Here is a 17,984-nt window from a genome sequence, read left to right as displayed (position 1 = left end):
CTAACCATTTGGCTATCCCAAAAGACAGTGACCATCACATTTTCTGTCGAATTTATGCAGGGTTTCGCTAACTTTGGGGCCCGTTCACTAGCAGAAGTTTACTATTTTGACTCATTTTTCGTTTCTGGCCTATGATTTATGATGTTTAAATTTGGGTGAGCATAGCTCGAAAGTTGTAACGCGATATCGGTTTTCAACGGCTGTGTGCAAACGCGCCAGCCATCTTGCGATATGATTTTTCATACTTCAAATATTTTGCAAGATATGCAAAACTCATTCAGATGGAATGTGTTCAGTCTTATCTATTCACTCAATGGTTATACAAAAAAATATCGTGGACTTTATTCACGATATTATCAGTAGTCCCTTATATCGGCCTTCCAGAGCGTTATTTGCCATTGGTGGATACGGGTACGTCCACACCGAAATTCTGTAATCCACTGGTATACAATTCCATGGGAAGAAGTGGATACCTCATACTTTATTTTAAGCCGAACTTCAGTCTCTTTGATAGTTTTACCACGAAACAAGTAATGTTTAATTAGCACACGAAAGTCACTATTCACAATTTTCCCATGTTTTCCCGACCTCATCTGACATATCATATGACCCGATTTCATGTTAATTTTCCACTATTAAAAACAAAATCAGCTAGCAAAGCAAGAAGCTAAGAATTACAAAGACACCAAACAGGTTATAACATTTTAGTCAAAGCCAACTTATCAAACAATGTTTGTAACTCCAAGCCACGAAACGTCATCAGTTCATCATGACGTAGACATAGTGACATGTTTTGCTGGAGATTCCCCAACTATTTGTGTTTTTATTGCTGTTAATTCATCATAGGTTTATTTTATGTGGTTAGGGAAATATACGCTTTTAAGGAAAAATATATTGAAAAATGAATAAAATGTGTTAATAGCTTAAGTTTACAATTTTATATTTATTATTAAATATAATTAGACATTAACTATATTTGACCTAGAAATAATAATGTAGCTTGTTCATTAAGGGTTTCGTACTTCAACAGGAAAAAAACAGAACTCTTATAGGATCACTTAGGAGTTAAAATTAAAACGATATACTCAGTTCTACAGTCGCTTGATACTGAAAAAAATCAAACGTCTTAGTTAAGGTGACATAAACGGCTGTTGATGGCACAAATTACACTCGAGGGAATCACAATTTGTAGGGTACTTTTGCAGGTCGAAATATAAAACCTATAAATTAAAAAGATAAGTTAATTTGTACGGAACCCTCGGTGGGTGAGTCCGATTCGCACTTGTTGCTTGTTTCTTCCGTTCTTATTTAACGGACTAGCGTAACCTTAATCAGATTGTTGCCTTACTTACTTTTGATAACCAAATGTCAAACCAATCAAATCAAGTAACCTGCATTTAGTCAAAGAGAATTTGAAATAAAGGTGTATTGTCAAATGTAACTTTGTAACGACGTAAATTTACTGCCATCTTTCGACACATAATTAAAACTTTACCTAAAGTTTATGGCGCCATCGCTCGAAACGATGCTGCTATATCTTTGGCCTTTGATCTATTAGATGGCGCCCCTTTTTGATATTTAACAAATTTAACACATGTCAGTGAAAGAATAAGGATCAAAGTCAAATGGCTTTCTAAAAGTTTTAATTATGTGTCGAAAGATGGCAGTAAATTTACGTCGCTACAAAATCTTCTTTGACAATACACCTCTATTTCAAATTTTCTTTGATTTAGTGTACCTACTCAACTGTCGCGTTCGTCACAAAAAGAGGCGTTAGTCACATATGCGTTGTTGAATGTGCACATTGCGTGTCGTCACTGTATCTTTCTAGTATCTAAGCTATTGTTCCACACATTGTGACCGGAGTAATCGGCAGGGCAACTGAACGAGTGCTGCGACAAGCTGAAGAAGCTGCGCGCGCAGCTGCGCAAGTTCGAGGAGCTGCTGGCCGAGGCCAACAGCCAGGTCTGCGCCGCGCCGCTCAACCCCACCGCGAGGACCAACGGCGCCGCGCCCGCGCCCCAGCATCCCACCAGGTAACAGCCCGCATACACTTTACCGCCACATTCTGCCTTTCTAATCTATGTACAAACAGGCGTTAAACGAAAGCACGTCGTGCCTTTAAGGCTTATTTACACATTGATTATAGTTCGTTCACGTTAAGAATGCAGTAAAATCATCAGTGTCTATCGGTCTAGCCACGCCCGTATACAACCATATCGTTCCTGATTAGAAAATCAAGTTCACAGTGACCAGTTGAAGGCATACTTTCTAATTAGGAACGATTTGATCTGTTACAAGCATCGCTACGTCGGGGGCAATGATGATTTTACTGCAATTGTTGCACACTCTTTGCAGCATCAGGCTTATTTTTCTTATTTGTCTATTATAAATTCAAATTAAAAATTGACTTAAAAAAGATGTTGTCATTCTGATTACTTCAGGTTACATATTTATACTGATTGGTAGTGTCGTTGATTTGATTTTCTGTATTTATTAAAATAATATCGAAGGTATATTCCTCCCTTTTATTAATTACAGTCCACCATTCCATACCATCTTTTTTAGCAATCATAACGCGAACGAACTACAGTAGTTAGACATTGACACTGAACACTATCAATGTGTCAATCAGGGCCTAACTCGCGCGAATTTACACACGCGAGACTTATCATTTACTTGCCACTTGGTATTTGCCTTATTTAAACTAAAAAGAGCTTTGATATATCAGTAATGGTTATTAATCATTGATTTCCTGAGAGGCACAAATTATACTTAGTGGGACGAATAAAATCTTAGGCCGTCACTTCTTAGATGTGTCTCTGGCGTTATCAAAACAAATCCCGTTTCCAATTTATATTTGTCTAAATTTTAGCTGATAGACGGAGAGCAAATCGCTAGTTTTAACGTATTTTATAAAATGTTACAAAAGAAACACATAATTTATAAGCGATATTAGTATTAGTCGGTCTAAAAGTTGATTCGCCCATTTATTGTGTATTGTTTGAATCCATGGGTCGTTATCGTACGAGACCTATACTAAACTATCAACATTTTCATAAACATTCAGTACTAGCTCTTGTGAATCATTATGTTATATCGCCAATTTGCTTTATTATCAATGTCATCAGACATACATCCATTGTATTTGCATCTCTGTCAAAATCACATTCTTGACATTAACTTTTTATATCGGACAAAAAACCGATCGCGTAACTAGTGAGGCCATTTGACATTTAGACTACAACCAATACGAGTATGACGCCTACGAATTACTCGTGTTCATGTGGCTACCCAGACAATTCCCTATGTTTTGCTATTTATTAGATGTTTTGTTTTATTCTTTGTAGCTAAAGAAAAAGGTTATATTTGTCTAAAATATCTGTGTTGATCTGCTGATTAGATGTTAGGCAATATGTTTGTTATTAATTAAGCTACGCACTGCGAGGTTGCTAAATGATTGGGTTTCTACTGCTAATTAGTTATGTATGATTTTTTGCTGTGTGTGTGTGTTAACGAGCATATACTTTGTTTCCGGCGAGCAATCAGTTCAAGCGCTTAGCAAAGTGTTATTATTGATATATATTATGATGTTGTTTAGCGAGCATTTTACTTATTTAATATTTTGTTGCATTGATTTACTGTACTGACGCGAATGTATTATAAGTTATAAGTGGCGAATAAACTAATAGACTATTATTAAATGCTGAAGCGAATTAGGTTAATTAACGAATAAAATACCATACGAAGGTATTCATTAATAAAATATATGTACGGTACTTATTTAAATTAACCGAACATGTATTTTTGTACTTGGTACTTATTTATAATTTCACTTGGCTGACAGAAAATAAAAACATCAAGAAATAGTTGATGAACGAGGCAGAGCTTTGCATTTTACAAGCTTTTATTTACTTTCACCTGACCATTGTCTGTTTGTAATCAAATCTTGCAAGTTAAATTTGATCCACTTCCCGGTTTCCGATTGAGCTGAAAATTTGCATACCTATGTAAGTCGGGTGACAATGCAATATTATGGTACTTACCATCGAGCTGATCTGATGATGGAGACAAGAGGTGGACATAGGAACTCTGTGATGAAACAACGCAGCCTTATTGTGTTTGGGGTTTTTAAAATTGGCTCGATAAGTATTAGTTGCTCGTGGAAAGAAAAGTACAGTCAGCGATAAAATCTTGTACCAAAAATGAAATTTTTGCCTAAAACTTATTTTATATTGTACAGTCAAATAATTTAATTTCAGTACGATTTCGTACCTTGGTACAGTGACAATTGATATGGAAGTCGCTAGGGACCTTATACTATTGTCACCGTGACAAGTTACGAGATGGTACTGAAATTAAATTCCTTATAACAATTGCTTTAATACTACAATCTATGCTAGTTTGGATAAACGATCCATAATATTTGTACTTGTAGTTCAAAGTTTTGAGATCTTTGTTTTGTGAAATGACTCTCATATGAATGCCAAGCGAATCTACATAATATGGATGGCCGTAAGCTTTGTAATAATATCTAATCTAGAACTAGATATTTAATGATGTGGTTGAGAGTACAAAAGCCAATCAAGTTAAAGAAGGAATGTAATTTCCAGTATCGGTTCAAACAGCGGTTCCTTGTCGCGCTCCGCGTCCGAGTCGTCGGTGTCGACGGGCACGGGCGCCGGCGCGGGCGGCGGGTCGGTGTGCGGCGCGGGCGGCCGCGCGGCCGGCGGCTCGCCCGAGTCGGGGCTGGGCGGCGAGCTGGCCGCCGCGCACGCCGAGGCTAACGGCGACCACGACAACGACCACGAGTCCGACTTCGACTACTACTACGAACCGGACCTACAGCCGCTGGGATACTGCAAGGCACTCTATCCGTTTGAAGGTCAGTTGGTATAAATGTTTCATTTTTGAGTATGGACGGTGGACGGCGCTGCAGTCGTCTAATAGCAATCAGTCAGCTTGTGATCATATTCTTTAACAAGCATTACACTTTTTTTTTCTGGGCAGTCCATAGGGTACGATTGCCTACCATCAGGCGAGCTGCATTGCTTGTTTGCCACCGACGTCGTATAATAAAATAAAATCTTAATAATATGATATTTCACCAGTGGGTAAATTAGGCTTAATAGGGGATATTACGCAAAACTCTGCGTAGAGGGCGCCACTACCATATTCTAAGGGCTTACCACGAAACACGAAAATCTAAATTTCGTTATCTACCCTCTCTATCACTCTTGCGTATTCGAACGATGAAGAGGCAGATAATTAAATATCGATTTTCGCGTTTCCCGGTAGGCCCTTTGTAAACAGACTACCTTGATCCATCAATGTCATATTTTATTATTTATGAAAACTTATCAATAAACAGTTTAAGGCACAGTATGTATAAGTTAGAGTTTGACCAGCGAGTCGCTGCACAAGCGTTTTTAGAGAATTCTATATATGGCAATAATTTTAGCTGTCAAAAGTGTCAAAAATATTGTCAAACGAGTTTACACATAACCTAGATTCTCATGTTAGTTCCTTCGTAACGGAAGTTTATATCGTATTATAATGGCTAAACCGATTAGAAGCAGTGTGAGGAGCATGTTATTTACGATAATCAGTAACTATAATCAAGTTCGACACGACGAAAATGAGAGATTACTAGAAAAGAAGCGAATATTGGACGAAATCATTCAGGCGACCGGTAAGTCATTATCAAACAATGTTGATGCTTGTAGCAAATTTTAATTTACGAGATAGGAACATTTGTTTGTATTACTAAACTTATGATTTATTTATATTACAGCGGGCGTAGATGACGAAAATGTTAGAGAAACTATTGAAAAGCTAGCAAGAGAACTGAAGAATGTTATTGATAATAACGCATCAGAGTCAAGTTATTTAGAGAAAGTGTCTACTATGACAGGTAATATAAATAATCTATATTTTCACATCTAGGTTTATTAATATTTTAGTGTTCTTTTGTTAAAATTCCTATTGTTAAAACTGTTTTTTTTTTCAGGTGTAAGCATTCGTACACTACGCACAATTAAAAAAGAAGGCTCTATTAACCAAGGCCAATGGAATACGCCAGGGAAAAAACGACCCCGGCCACCAACTGTGTCAAATTTAGACAATTTTGATGTGTCAGCCATTCGTAATAAAATTAACGAGTTTTATTGCGTCAAAAAGCAGGTACCTACTCTAAGAGCCGGATTTGAAAGAATCTATAGGATTCTCAGGATGTTGTGAAACACTGAGGAAAATACTACACGAGAACGGATTTGAGTTTAAAAAAAATAAAGAAGAGCGCTCCATCCTCATGGAAAAGTTTGAAATATCTGGGTGGAGCCAAAGGTTTCTTAGAGCTATACATAAAAAACGGCAAGAAGGAAAAAAAATTGTGTATCTTGATGAGACATATATCCATCAAAATTATTAGACCAAAGAAGTCATGGCAAGGGCCTTCAACTTCCGGTTTAGTTGAAAAAATTTCCTCGGGTAAGCGGCATATTATAGTGCATGCTGGATCAGAGCAAGGCTTTGTGCCAAATGCTTTGCTTGTTTTTAGCACAAAATCCAAAGCAGCTGACTATCATGATGACATGAACAGTTCAAATTTTTTAAAGTGGCTACGAGAAATGTTAATCCCAAATTTGTCTGAGCCCAGTGTAATTGTTATGGACAATGCCAGTTACCATGTAACACAAATAAATAAGCCTCCAACCATGCACAGCTTAAAGGCTGACATTCAAAAATGGCTAAGGGAAAATAATATCCCATATGAAGAGTGTTTCAAAAAGGAAGAATTGATGTGCCTTGTCGAGGAAAATAAAATTGGTCCCATATATGCAGCAGAGGAGTTATTGAAGCAGCATGGGCATGAGGTCCTTAAATTGCCTCCATACCATTGCGATCTAAACGCTATTGAGTTGATATGGAGCCTCACAAAGCGAAAAATAGCCAGCAGAAATGTGGGGCTACCGGGTTCAGATACGGAAAACTTGATCCGGGAATGTTTTGCAATGATTACCCCGGAAGATTGGAAAAAATGTACAGACCATGTAATAAATGTGGAACGAAAATACAAGTCTAAGGACAATATTACAGACACTGAACTAGCTCCATTCATAATAGAAGTTCGGGAAAGTGACAATGACAGTGACAGTTCTCTGTCAGGCATTGAATTTCTTGAATCCGATTTTGATTATGAATCTTAAATAAATAGGCACCTTCTTTATAAACTAACAATATTAAAACTAGATTGAAACTAGATTGTGTTTTCTTTCACCTTACTACCTTCAGTTCAGCTCCATTATACAATATGTCACTTTTTTATTATTACTAACGGGAAGCATAAATATTTCCCTTGTGAAGGTTTACTTTAATAGCACAAGGGAAATATTTATGCTTAATAAATAATCGCCTGTAATTAACCCGAGTTCAAAACTTCAAAATAAAACACAAATGAAGTAATTTTTAATCCTATCAAAAATATAAATGTCATATGAGAACCAAGTTATATTAAGTTAAGTTATATTATGACATATGCCTTGGTTGTTGACTTCAACGACCAAAGAAATGAGATCTAAAGGGTGCCGTTTAATGGTCAGGCCTGAAATTTATTTGTAACAACAAAGTATCATTTTCTATAACTTATCGTTTTTTAGTATCTCTGATAATAATGATAACTATTCAATCATATTTTTAATTTTTAAGTGGGCTAAATTAGAGGCCAGGGTTTTAATTGCATTGCAACGATATCCTCAGTCTGTTTACTGTATTAAATTTACAGTCTGCTACGTTGCAGACTTCAGTCTGTCACTAATCAAAACAAAAATTAATTACGTATGAATTACCAAGTATCAAATTACTTTTTTTGCACTATGCTTCGTGTTACCAGTTAAAGATTTTTTGAATTTGCCGCTTTTTTTTTGTGCAGCCACTCGCTGGGCAAACTCTACTCTATGGTTTACGAAAGGTGCTAGTGCTGCACTCTGGCGGCAGTTATATTCCCTGTTCAATTAAATTATTTATTTCGAATCTAGGGAGATCCATATAGTGTTAGTAGAGTACAATAAATTTTAAAATTAATTAAAGTTAATGACATACAATTTACTAACAATTTAATACACACATGACATATTAAGATAGATATTATTTATTATACTAACTGTTTGTGTTGTCTAAGTAGTCTAGATGCACTATTTCTCAACATTTTATTTTAAATTGACAAATTTATTTTTTTGTATTCTTTGCCATCATGGTTATGGTTCCTTATAAAATCCAGATTTTACTACTACTAACTAGGGTTTTTGTGGAATACATTTTTATAATGGGTAAGGATGTTTGTAGAACATGTTTTTTTTTTTCTTACAAACTGTGCTATTGCTTTCCCTTAGCTAATGGGACAGAATCAGTGTTCTCCGAACGTTGATAAGAATTGACCTTTAAATTACAAATTGAACCGTAAAGCGTAACGGACGGTTACAGTTCAATTTGTAATGGTTAATGTTCAATTCTAATTAACATTCGACCAAAACTGGACAGAAATTCAACTTAATTCACCCGAATTCATTATAAGTACGTTTATATTGTTTTATTTGGTACAGGAAATAATTACAATAATTTTAATTTGGTGCAGCAAACGGCACTGGGTCGACGATGCGCATGGAGTGCGGCGAGCGGCTGCTGGTGCTGGAGACGGACGCGGGCGACGGCTGGACGCGCGTGCGGCGCCAGCTCACGCGCGAGGAGGGCTTCGTGCCCACCACCTACATCGCCACCACGCTCTACGCTGACGCGGCGCACTAGCACGCCGTCCACACCGGACGAGGTTGGTGACCGTGCCTAGTGCCAAGTCTTATCCTGCACAAAATGTTCAAAAGAATAACGCTCTTGTTCATAAAACCAATCAAACTGCTGTTAGATTTTGTCGCTTTCTAAAAAATGATGTCACGAAAGAAACTAACGATTATAAAGAGCTGTTTAGATTTGTTAAACGTTTATGAACAATGGCAACTTATTACTGTGTTGTTAGATTTTTACACACACATTTTAGTTAATTTACTTGAACATAAACTAAATTGTAGTAAATCTACGGTCGAGGAAATTGTTTTTTTTGGCAGTTCATGGTTCACTTTACATTGGACATGTGTTAGCATGAGCATGTACAACCAAATTTAATTGAACCGCAAATTGCTAAAAAATCAATTTCCTCGACCGCACATTAAATTATACTTATTAAACTTTAATTGCCACTGGTTTTACGATTTACTTACATTTACTCCCTCTTCAGTAACACTTATTGACTAACCGTAAACCAATTATTTACATTTTGCCATAGCCTCGGTACTGCTATACAGTCCGCAAGTTCAAGGAAACTAGCAATGGGGGTAAGCGGGTCAGTGGGCATATCTATCTGACGCTCACGAGAGCATCGAGCTGAGACATCAGACGAATGAAACAAGATTTATGACTGTGTTGATCGAGACTCAATATATGTAACTAAAATGAACGTATTCGATTCCAGATGTAACGTAAGGCGACACGGAAGGCCCAGAAGCGCGGCGGCGCGCACGACGCAGGTGGCGCCACAGTAGCGTATCCACTTACATTGTTTTCTGGCCTATAATATAGTAAACAAGTATTTTTGCTATAATTTATCGTAATGGAGAATTTTAGCATTATTTTTGTATCGTGTCCTTTCTATTCCGATTGTTGTTATGGCGTTTGCCATGTATGAACAAAAAGAGGAAATCATAATAACATTCCATGATTTTATTTATTATGTATAGCGTTGTTTATATGACATACATATTTTCATGTGTGCCGTATGGCAGTAATAGTGTAATGTTAATGTTAATGATTGTGTAACTCATCTAGCTCTTTATTGTGCCAGCTTTTATGAATTAAGGTTCTTTCGTACTTATTATAATGCCTAGTGGTTATTTCTTGCTTTCATGTGATTCAGCCATTAAGTATATGAAATTATAGCAAAAATAGATTAATGAATTATGTTTATGTGTAAAATACGTATTGTATACTGAATCTTTTATCTCATAGAGCCGTACAGTTTACGATTAAGGAGTAACTGATTATTGTATTGTGTATTCAATATGTGACAATGTATTATAAAGCTAATGTAATTCAATTCTGCATAGTTATAATGCTAGCTAAATATCGTAATTTAGGCAATGCTATTTTCTGAATATTTGCTGTATGCAAGGAGCTGATAGTTTCATGTATTTATAGTGAGAGGAGGAATGAACGAGCGCATTTGATTTTTATATATAAAAATATAAAATTATATGAGAACATTACAACTATGCATTTAATTTGTACCTTTACCCGATCCTTTTGTGGCCATCTATTGCTACAGCTTATTACATTATCCAAAATAATTGATTGTAATAGAGAGGTGTCTAAGAAAAATATCTGCTTCTTAGTTTGTCATCTAAAACACATGTTTTTCGGTCACTGAATTATCAAACGTCGACTTTTGACAATCAGAATTACCGCAAAATGCATGACAAGCACGAGATTGGCTGTGAATCAACTCGGGATCACAAAACACTACGAGAGCATATACAGGCGGGCTTTTACGTGTTAAATACGATGCCGTGTTACTTCCATTTTTGCATTGTACTCCGTGTTACAGACGTACAGTACAGTCAAAGTAGCCAAATAGTTCGGTACACCATATATTTAGTATGGTGTACCGAACTATTTGGCCACTTTGACTGCTAGAAAATATTTGACGCTGACTGTACAATAGGCTAGATGACAAATCTTTGTTAATGGTATCAATCGATCAGATTTATAGGATGTCTATATGGGACCCATTACAGCAATCATATATGACAGTCAAAGTCCGACTGGCGTACTTCACTCGTGAAACGAAACGATAATTAACCCTTTTCCAGGCCGCACCAATCTACAAAGTTTTCCCAAATAATTCAAATAAATCCCGCTTTGATGATTCATTTGAAGACAAGTCACATTTTCCGAAAGTGCAATCTAATTTGAACTTTAAATGGGATGGCTAAGGTTAAAATTCTATTGGCGCGTATGTGGTCGATAAATCGTACTATGCCTGGAAAAGGGTTAAACGTGACGTCACGGTCACTGAGAGCATGTAAATTCTTGTTACTAGTATACTTATTAGACGACGATATATATAATTGCCAGCCACCATGCGGGTGGGCATTATTTTTGGAGATACGAGAAAATTCATACCATACTATATATTATGGAGTTACCAAATGCGTGCGCGCGTGCCAGAATAATATTATATGCATTGCGGCGAAATTAAAAACTCGTTTTAACATTCCTGAAGACATACTTTAAAAACTTACTACAAACTGACAGCCTCATTTGAGTGACACTGACAATATTCTGTTCATTTCTGGGTCGATAAGTAACGATGGTACCCAGCGTCAATATTTTACTTATTGGACCAGCAATGTACGGCGAACTGTAACCATTGTTACCGTGGTAAAACAGGGGTTAGTATGCTAGTAAATTGCTTGGTCACGTCAAATTTTCCCTAGAATTGCCGTGATAAACTTGCTATAAGAGACATCTCGTAACACGTTCAACTAACTAACGCATCTACTGCAAGTTATGAAGAAAGAGGTAGCTCTGACAGATCTACAGTCGTTGTCCAGCAGATGGCGCTATTTTTTCCGCCAGTTTAGAGTGAAATTGCAATTTTAATGGAATTATTCTATGAACTCCCAAATAGGATCATTCATAACGTAATTTGTTGTTTTCCGTCGTCGTTGTAATGGATGTTTAATGAACCTTCTATAAACTTATAATATACTAAGTAAGTATATAATAGGTACCCCCAACCCTATTTTGGGCTAGTCTTCATGAGCTTACTTTAGCATTAAGTAAAGATAGACCCATAACTGACATAACATTTATTTGGCGCTCAAAGTATTTATAGAGAAATACGAGTATAGCTAGAGTGCTCGCTCCATATCCATACATGATTTTTCTTACCAATACGCTTATTTGTTTCGTAGTCGACATCTATCTAGCGTCAAGCAAGTGGCAACTTGAGATGAGAGTAGATGTCACTAGTATCGTGTCGCGACTGACGAAAAGTGTATTGCTGAACTATTTACTACTAATGTTACAAGCAGGAGTTGAAAGCAGTACTGATAAATCCGTTACTTGACGGTAGAAGTCGAATACGAAAATAATAAGCGTTTTGGTGTAAAAACCGATGTATGGAGTAAACGCTCTACGCTTACTTAAGTATTTCTCTATGAAGTGGTGCAAGTATTTAAGTGCTACTTTTTATATGTACGAACCATTTCTTTTGTCAATATAATTAGCCGGTTGAAGATTCTTACAGATAGAAAAAAAATCCGAAAATTTCTTGGTTTTTAAGTATTTGTCAATGGCGGGGTGGGCTTCTGAGCACAGAAACTTCAATTTAACGATATAATTTAGTCACTATTATCGTATCAAAGTACCAGCGGACCCTTATTTAATGCAATGAGGAATGTAGCCATTAAATGGGCTGTACATACAGGTTAAAATTAGTCTCTACATCCAAACTTATTTTAGCAAGTGAAAAGTTTTAAATATTTAGGCAGCATAATTACCAGGGATTGTAGGTGCACACCGAACATCGTTGCAAGGATTGCTATGGCAAAAAAAGCTTTCAACCTGAAGAGACAATTGTTGAAATCCCGTCTGTCATGCAGAAACAAGAAACTGCTGATTAAGGTGTCCGTCTGGAGCATAGCCCTCTATGGAAGTTAAACGTGGACGGTTTAACTTCCATAGAGGGCATGTCCCTAAGAGATAGGAAGAGAATGGAAGCATTTGAAATGTGGTGCTGGAGACGAATGGAAGGCATTAGTTGAACAGAGAAGATAAAGAATGAAGAGGTGCTACGAAGAGTGAGTGAAAGAAGAGCTATTCTACACACTATAGAAAACAGACGCGGAAAAATGATTGGACATTTAATACGAAACGATCACTTCCTTAAAACTATCCTGGAGGGGCGGATACCACGCAAGCGAGGTAGAGGAAAAACCAGACGCAGTTACTTAGAGCAAGCGAAAGAAAAGGTAGGGGTCGTGTCGTATCAAAAAGTCAAAGAGTTGGCGCAAGATAGGAAAAGCTGGAAGATACTCCACCGACAAGAGAATAACTCCTAAGTTCATGATGATGATGAACGTAAGTACAAACAGTCATAGTTTGCAGAAATCGTGTTTCCTACTTAATCTGACGAGGCGCATCATTTCTCATTACCGCCTGCTTCCAGAACGAAGGCAGATCATTACTCATTAATGCTTGTATCTCATTGACCTCATATTTGCTTTTAACGGCGACGTCCCCTTGATCTTGTTGACGTACTAATAATTCTTGTACTTCTTATTTCAGGCTCTGAGGCATGATCATCTTGATGATGCGATTTTTGGCAAGAGTTCGTGTGGAAATTCAATTTTTGTTACACGAAAGGTGAGTTTACTCTTACAAACAGCTAATGTATTATCCGTGAACTAATTAAATTATAATAATTTGTTCTCTTATGCTAACCAAAAAGACTAAGTATGGACTATTAATAGAAGAATAGAACTACTGTGTTAGATATAGGTATCTGAATTATCTCTTCTATTGACAAGTATATCAACAACTAAAAACGACTATATAAGGAGCGTGATGTAGGGGCCATTCTATGTTTGTACTGGAATTAAAATAATTAAGTAAAATGAATGCCTTGGCACAGCCCTGCTTCCGAGATTTTGAATTTCGAACGAGAATTATAAAATGTACGAAGTTGGACTACTGGGTCTAAAAAGACACCTTCCTTATGCTTACTGTGGTAGGGGGCAACTCAGGAAATCATTGTTGACGCGCGAACTGTTAACTGTTACCTATGATGACGAATTAAATAAAATTGAAATTGAAGTGTCAAGTTTATGTTAACGATTCAGGCACCGTATGAGTTCAGGATCTTCTCCTAACGCAGTTCGCTGAGCACTGAGCGGATGGCCGTGCGTGGAATTGCGCATTCCATAGTTTTTAAGTTGTTATTTTTAGTAAGGTAGTTTTACAAATGTTAATATTTCGATCTTAAATAAATTATGATTTTTAAGCATTTTTCATGTTAATAGCTTTTGAGCAATAATAGTTACACATAGTGCGTTTTAGGCCTATGTTCGAGATTTTTTTTAACTATCTAGTGAAAGTTGTTTAGTCAGGTTTCGAATAAATTAAGTTACTAGAGACAGGCCTCAAGCTTGCTATTCCATATTTATTGGCAATCGTACTATTATCGGCCAAGAGCATGTCAGGCCATGCTCAGTGTAGGGTTTCGGCCGTAGTTACCATTCTGTCAGAATAAGCTAAACAGGAGCTATTATTAAGTATATTATGTACATTACTTGACAAGCATAAGTACCTTTGCAGCGCGTTGTACGTCTCTTTACTAAGAAGAGAAGACTTATGTCTGTATGGGGTACCAACTGCTAATTGGCGTGAAATTAATTCGTTCAATTATTTATTAGCCGTAAAGTGTAAACATTTCCATAAGGTGGTACAGCACAACTGTAACGTTCATTACAGTCTTTAATTTATTTAATTTATTCACTTTACAGATAGAATACTTCCGTCGAATATATCGATACTCTTTGCGTTATCCGTGACAAGTGCCAAATTGAATGTTCTCAGAGTTTGGTTAAGGAGTCATAAACCTTTGCCGCAACATGCCTATGACATCTCAAAAACGTTGCTGTTTCACCTACAGGGACTTGAACTTCATGACAAATATTTTATTGAGCCTATAAGTCCTATAACTATTAAAATAGTTTTTTCTACTCGTCGAGTGTAATGGTTGAATTAAGAAGTTTACTTTTCATGTATGGGCTAATTATAAGATTCATTTCGATACGTAGTAGTCAATTATAAAAAAAGTGACCAATCACGTGTCGCCGCGCTCCCATAGAAAACTACTAAACGGGCGCGGGCGCGGGGTCGCGTGGCGGCTTTTGTACTACATTTTTGTTTACTGAGATACTTACCAATTTTCATTAATTATTTTGGTTTTATAGTAAAAAAAACTATTATTTTAGATGACTCGTAGAAAAAGTATTGTATACAATAGTGATATAATAAAGCTTTGCAATCTCGTCTGAAAAGCTGTCTTTTATCACGATTGTATAAAATACTATTTTACCGGAGCGCTGACCGAGTGGTAAACCTAATTGCTTAAAGGATTCTTTGCACTACTCACGGCCAGATCGACTTGACTTACTTACTTACTTACTCCGTTGGCTCAGCGACCCAAAATGAGACTTGGCCTCCGACACAAGACAGCGCCACTTTTCTCGGTCCTGTGCGACCTCTCGCCAATTGTCGACTCGAAGCTCGCGCAGATCCGCCTCCACCATGTCGCTCCAGCGATATCTAGGGCGTCCGATAGGACGTCCTCCTGCTAGGCGACCCAGGTACGCTCTTTTTACGTTCCGATCTTCGTCCATTCTCTCAAGGTGGCCTAACCATCGGAGTCTGTGGGCTTTACTTTCTCCCATGATGTTAGGTTCAGCCACTAGGTCTTCAATCTCACGGTTCTTAAGGACTGTCCAACTTCCATCCGGTCTTCGTTTGGGGCCCAATATTTTACGGAGGATTTTCCTCTCGGCAACTAGCAGCATATTTTCTTCCTTGAGTGTTAGTGTCCATGCTTCGCATCCGTAGGTTAGGATTGGGCGAATCACGGTCTTATAGATTCGGATCTTGGTGCGTCTGCTTAGAAGCTTGGACACTAACACCTTGTGAAGGGCTGCACTGCATCGCAATGTATTCTGGATCCTAATCTTTATGTCCTCGTCACGATTGTTGGTATCAGTAACGGTGCAGCCTAAGTATTTAAATTTGGACACGCCTTTGTACACTATATCTCCTACATTTAGGTTTTGGGGTGGAACACGGGTATTTTTATAGCGTCGCATGTGGAGATACTCAGTCTTTTCGTGTGATATACTTAGGCCGACCTTTTTAGCTTCCGTTGTCAGAACACTGACGCACTGCCGCACCTCGTCTACAGAGGCACCAAGTAGGGCTATGTCATCCGCGTAGCCTATCACCTTATGGCTTCCATTTAGCTCTAGTCCCCCTTTCGACTTGACTGCATTAAAAATATTATAGTTATTAAGTTTTCGATTTAGGCACAGCAAGGGGGCAGATCCTTTTACGCGGACGATCCGTATTCTACGTCAAGCTGTGTCTACCTGTGGTGTCTACTGATTATTTTAAAAATCTCGCTCATAAAAATAAATATATAAACTGTGATTAATTATGGTATCCTGCAAATTACAGATAGCGCACGGGACAGCTAAAATCTGTTGTTCGTGTTCAACACGGTGATGTCAAAACAGCTTATCAATGGCATAATGATATTTTGTGCTCGCATGAAATAGGATCGCTGATCTGATCCATTAAACTTTAATGGGGGAAAAAATATAAAAATCAAGTGGAAATTTAAATTATGAAAAAGTATATATACTTACTAAAACATAATTTATTCGTTACATTTAAATGTGTGATCTTGTTTGGAATAGAAGTTTGTGAAAAGCGACAAGTCAAACCGTCTATAACCATGAAAATGTACCTATTCGCTAAATTACAATATATTGTATGGGAAGTTCACTGCTGAGTCGCATTGATCAGTCCGTCAACTGTGGTTGGCGCAAGCGGCCCTAACCCTCCTCGATTTAAAAATTCGGTTAAACGAATCGATTGACAACTCATTCTATGAAGTCGGCAAAGTAGTTCTGACTAGTAGAATCCGTAGAATCCACGACACCATGTACCGTCGCAACAGCTCAACATGTTTCAAGAGCTCAAAATTGCCTGGCTTAAAGAAACGGTGATTCTTGACAAAGCAGTTGCGGGTTGTCAAATGGTCGCGATCCTCCCATTATTAGTAAAATAAATTAGACATAGACAACTGTTTTGTAAGGAATCACCGGTTTTATAAGCCAGGGAATGTGGGCATGGAAGACAATGTTGAGCAAGTTTACCTAATAAGCCTGCTTAAGGGGCTCCCCGCGGTTTTCATAGATTTTTGACTAGTTTTGAGGCTTTACTCCTTCTTTGCACTATACATAGAATTATAAGACAAACAATAATGGATTGATTTAAACCAATACGATTTTCGTTTACGGGACTCGCACGGGACTTACGTTTACGCGATTATGTCCCGTATTCGTTTTAAAACTATAAACAATAATGGGTTCTTCAATCTTTTATCTCCATTCTGGTCTACCGGATTTTGAAAGAAATGTACACTTATTTTTTAAACATTGTTTAAAAAAAACACTTTTTTCGTTACTAGATTGCTGTGAAGTATTTTACATGTATGAAATCTACACATTTGGGTTCATCTTTGACATCTCTAAAAACTGGTCGGAGATTTTAATTTTAAACTAATTAACACAAAAGAAATGGCCAGTTAACCAGTTTTTTTTGGCCTAAATTTTTTCAACCTTGATGCCAAATATCTCGAAGACAGTGAACTTTGAAGGAAATATGGTATACTATATTGCTTACAACCGTTGCTGTTAATATGATAAGCTTAAAAAAACATTAGAAAACCAAGGGATTCAGATCGAAGGTCATTGGCATTACGCTCTTGAACCCCACTTAATAGAATGGTCTGAAATTTGAAGACCGGTCTTTCCTAGTGAATAGTGACCCTGCCTGTGAAGCCGATGATCCTGGGTTCGAATCCCGGCAAGGGCATTTATTTGTGTGATGAGATATTTGTTCCTGAGTCATGGATGTTTTCTATGTATTTATATCGTTGTCTTGCCATGACAGAAGCCTTCTTGGCTAACCGTGGGACTTAGTAAATTTGTGTAAGAATGTCCCTATAATATTATTTTAGTATTTATACATTTTATTTCCGGCAGTCAGTGATTATTATTAGCCCTCGCTACGTAATTTGATTTGAACTATACCTACCGACC

General features: G+C 37.3%; 1 protein-coding gene across 4 annotated transcripts in view; it reads left to right on the top strand.

Annotated features, from left to right (window-relative positions):
- LOC133523116 (formin-binding protein 1-like) overlaps window positions 1-10,313 on the top strand; it is a 93,099-nt gene extending 82,786 nt beyond the window's left edge. For 3 of the 4 annotated variants that reach the window (XM_061858627.1, XM_061858640.1, XM_061858634.1), the window contains 4 exons: window positions 1,877-2,036; window positions 4,614-4,885; window positions 8,633-8,824; window positions 9,521-10,313. In XM_061858627.1, coding sequence (XP_061714611.1) covers window positions 1,877-2,036; window positions 4,614-4,885; window positions 8,633-8,802 — 602 coding nt within the window. In that variant the 3' untranslated portion in view covers window positions 8,803-8,824; window positions 9,521-10,313. The remainder of the gene's footprint in view (window positions 1-1,876; window positions 2,037-4,613; window positions 4,886-8,632; window positions 8,825-9,520) is intronic. The other variant, XM_061858630.1, reaches the window with a different exon arrangement.
- The last annotated feature ends 7,671 nt before the right edge of the window (window positions 10,314-17,984 follow it).

The sequence above is a fragment of the Cydia pomonella genome, chromosome 1, assembly GCF_033807575.1.
Source record: "Cydia pomonella isolate Wapato2018A chromosome 1, ilCydPomo1, whole genome shotgun sequence".
Classification (NCBI taxonomy): domain Eukaryota; kingdom Metazoa; phylum Arthropoda; class Insecta; order Lepidoptera; family Tortricidae; genus Cydia; species Cydia pomonella.
The sequence above is the reverse complement of the archived record's forward strand: the minus strand, read 5'-3'. Positions and strand labels throughout refer to the sequence as shown.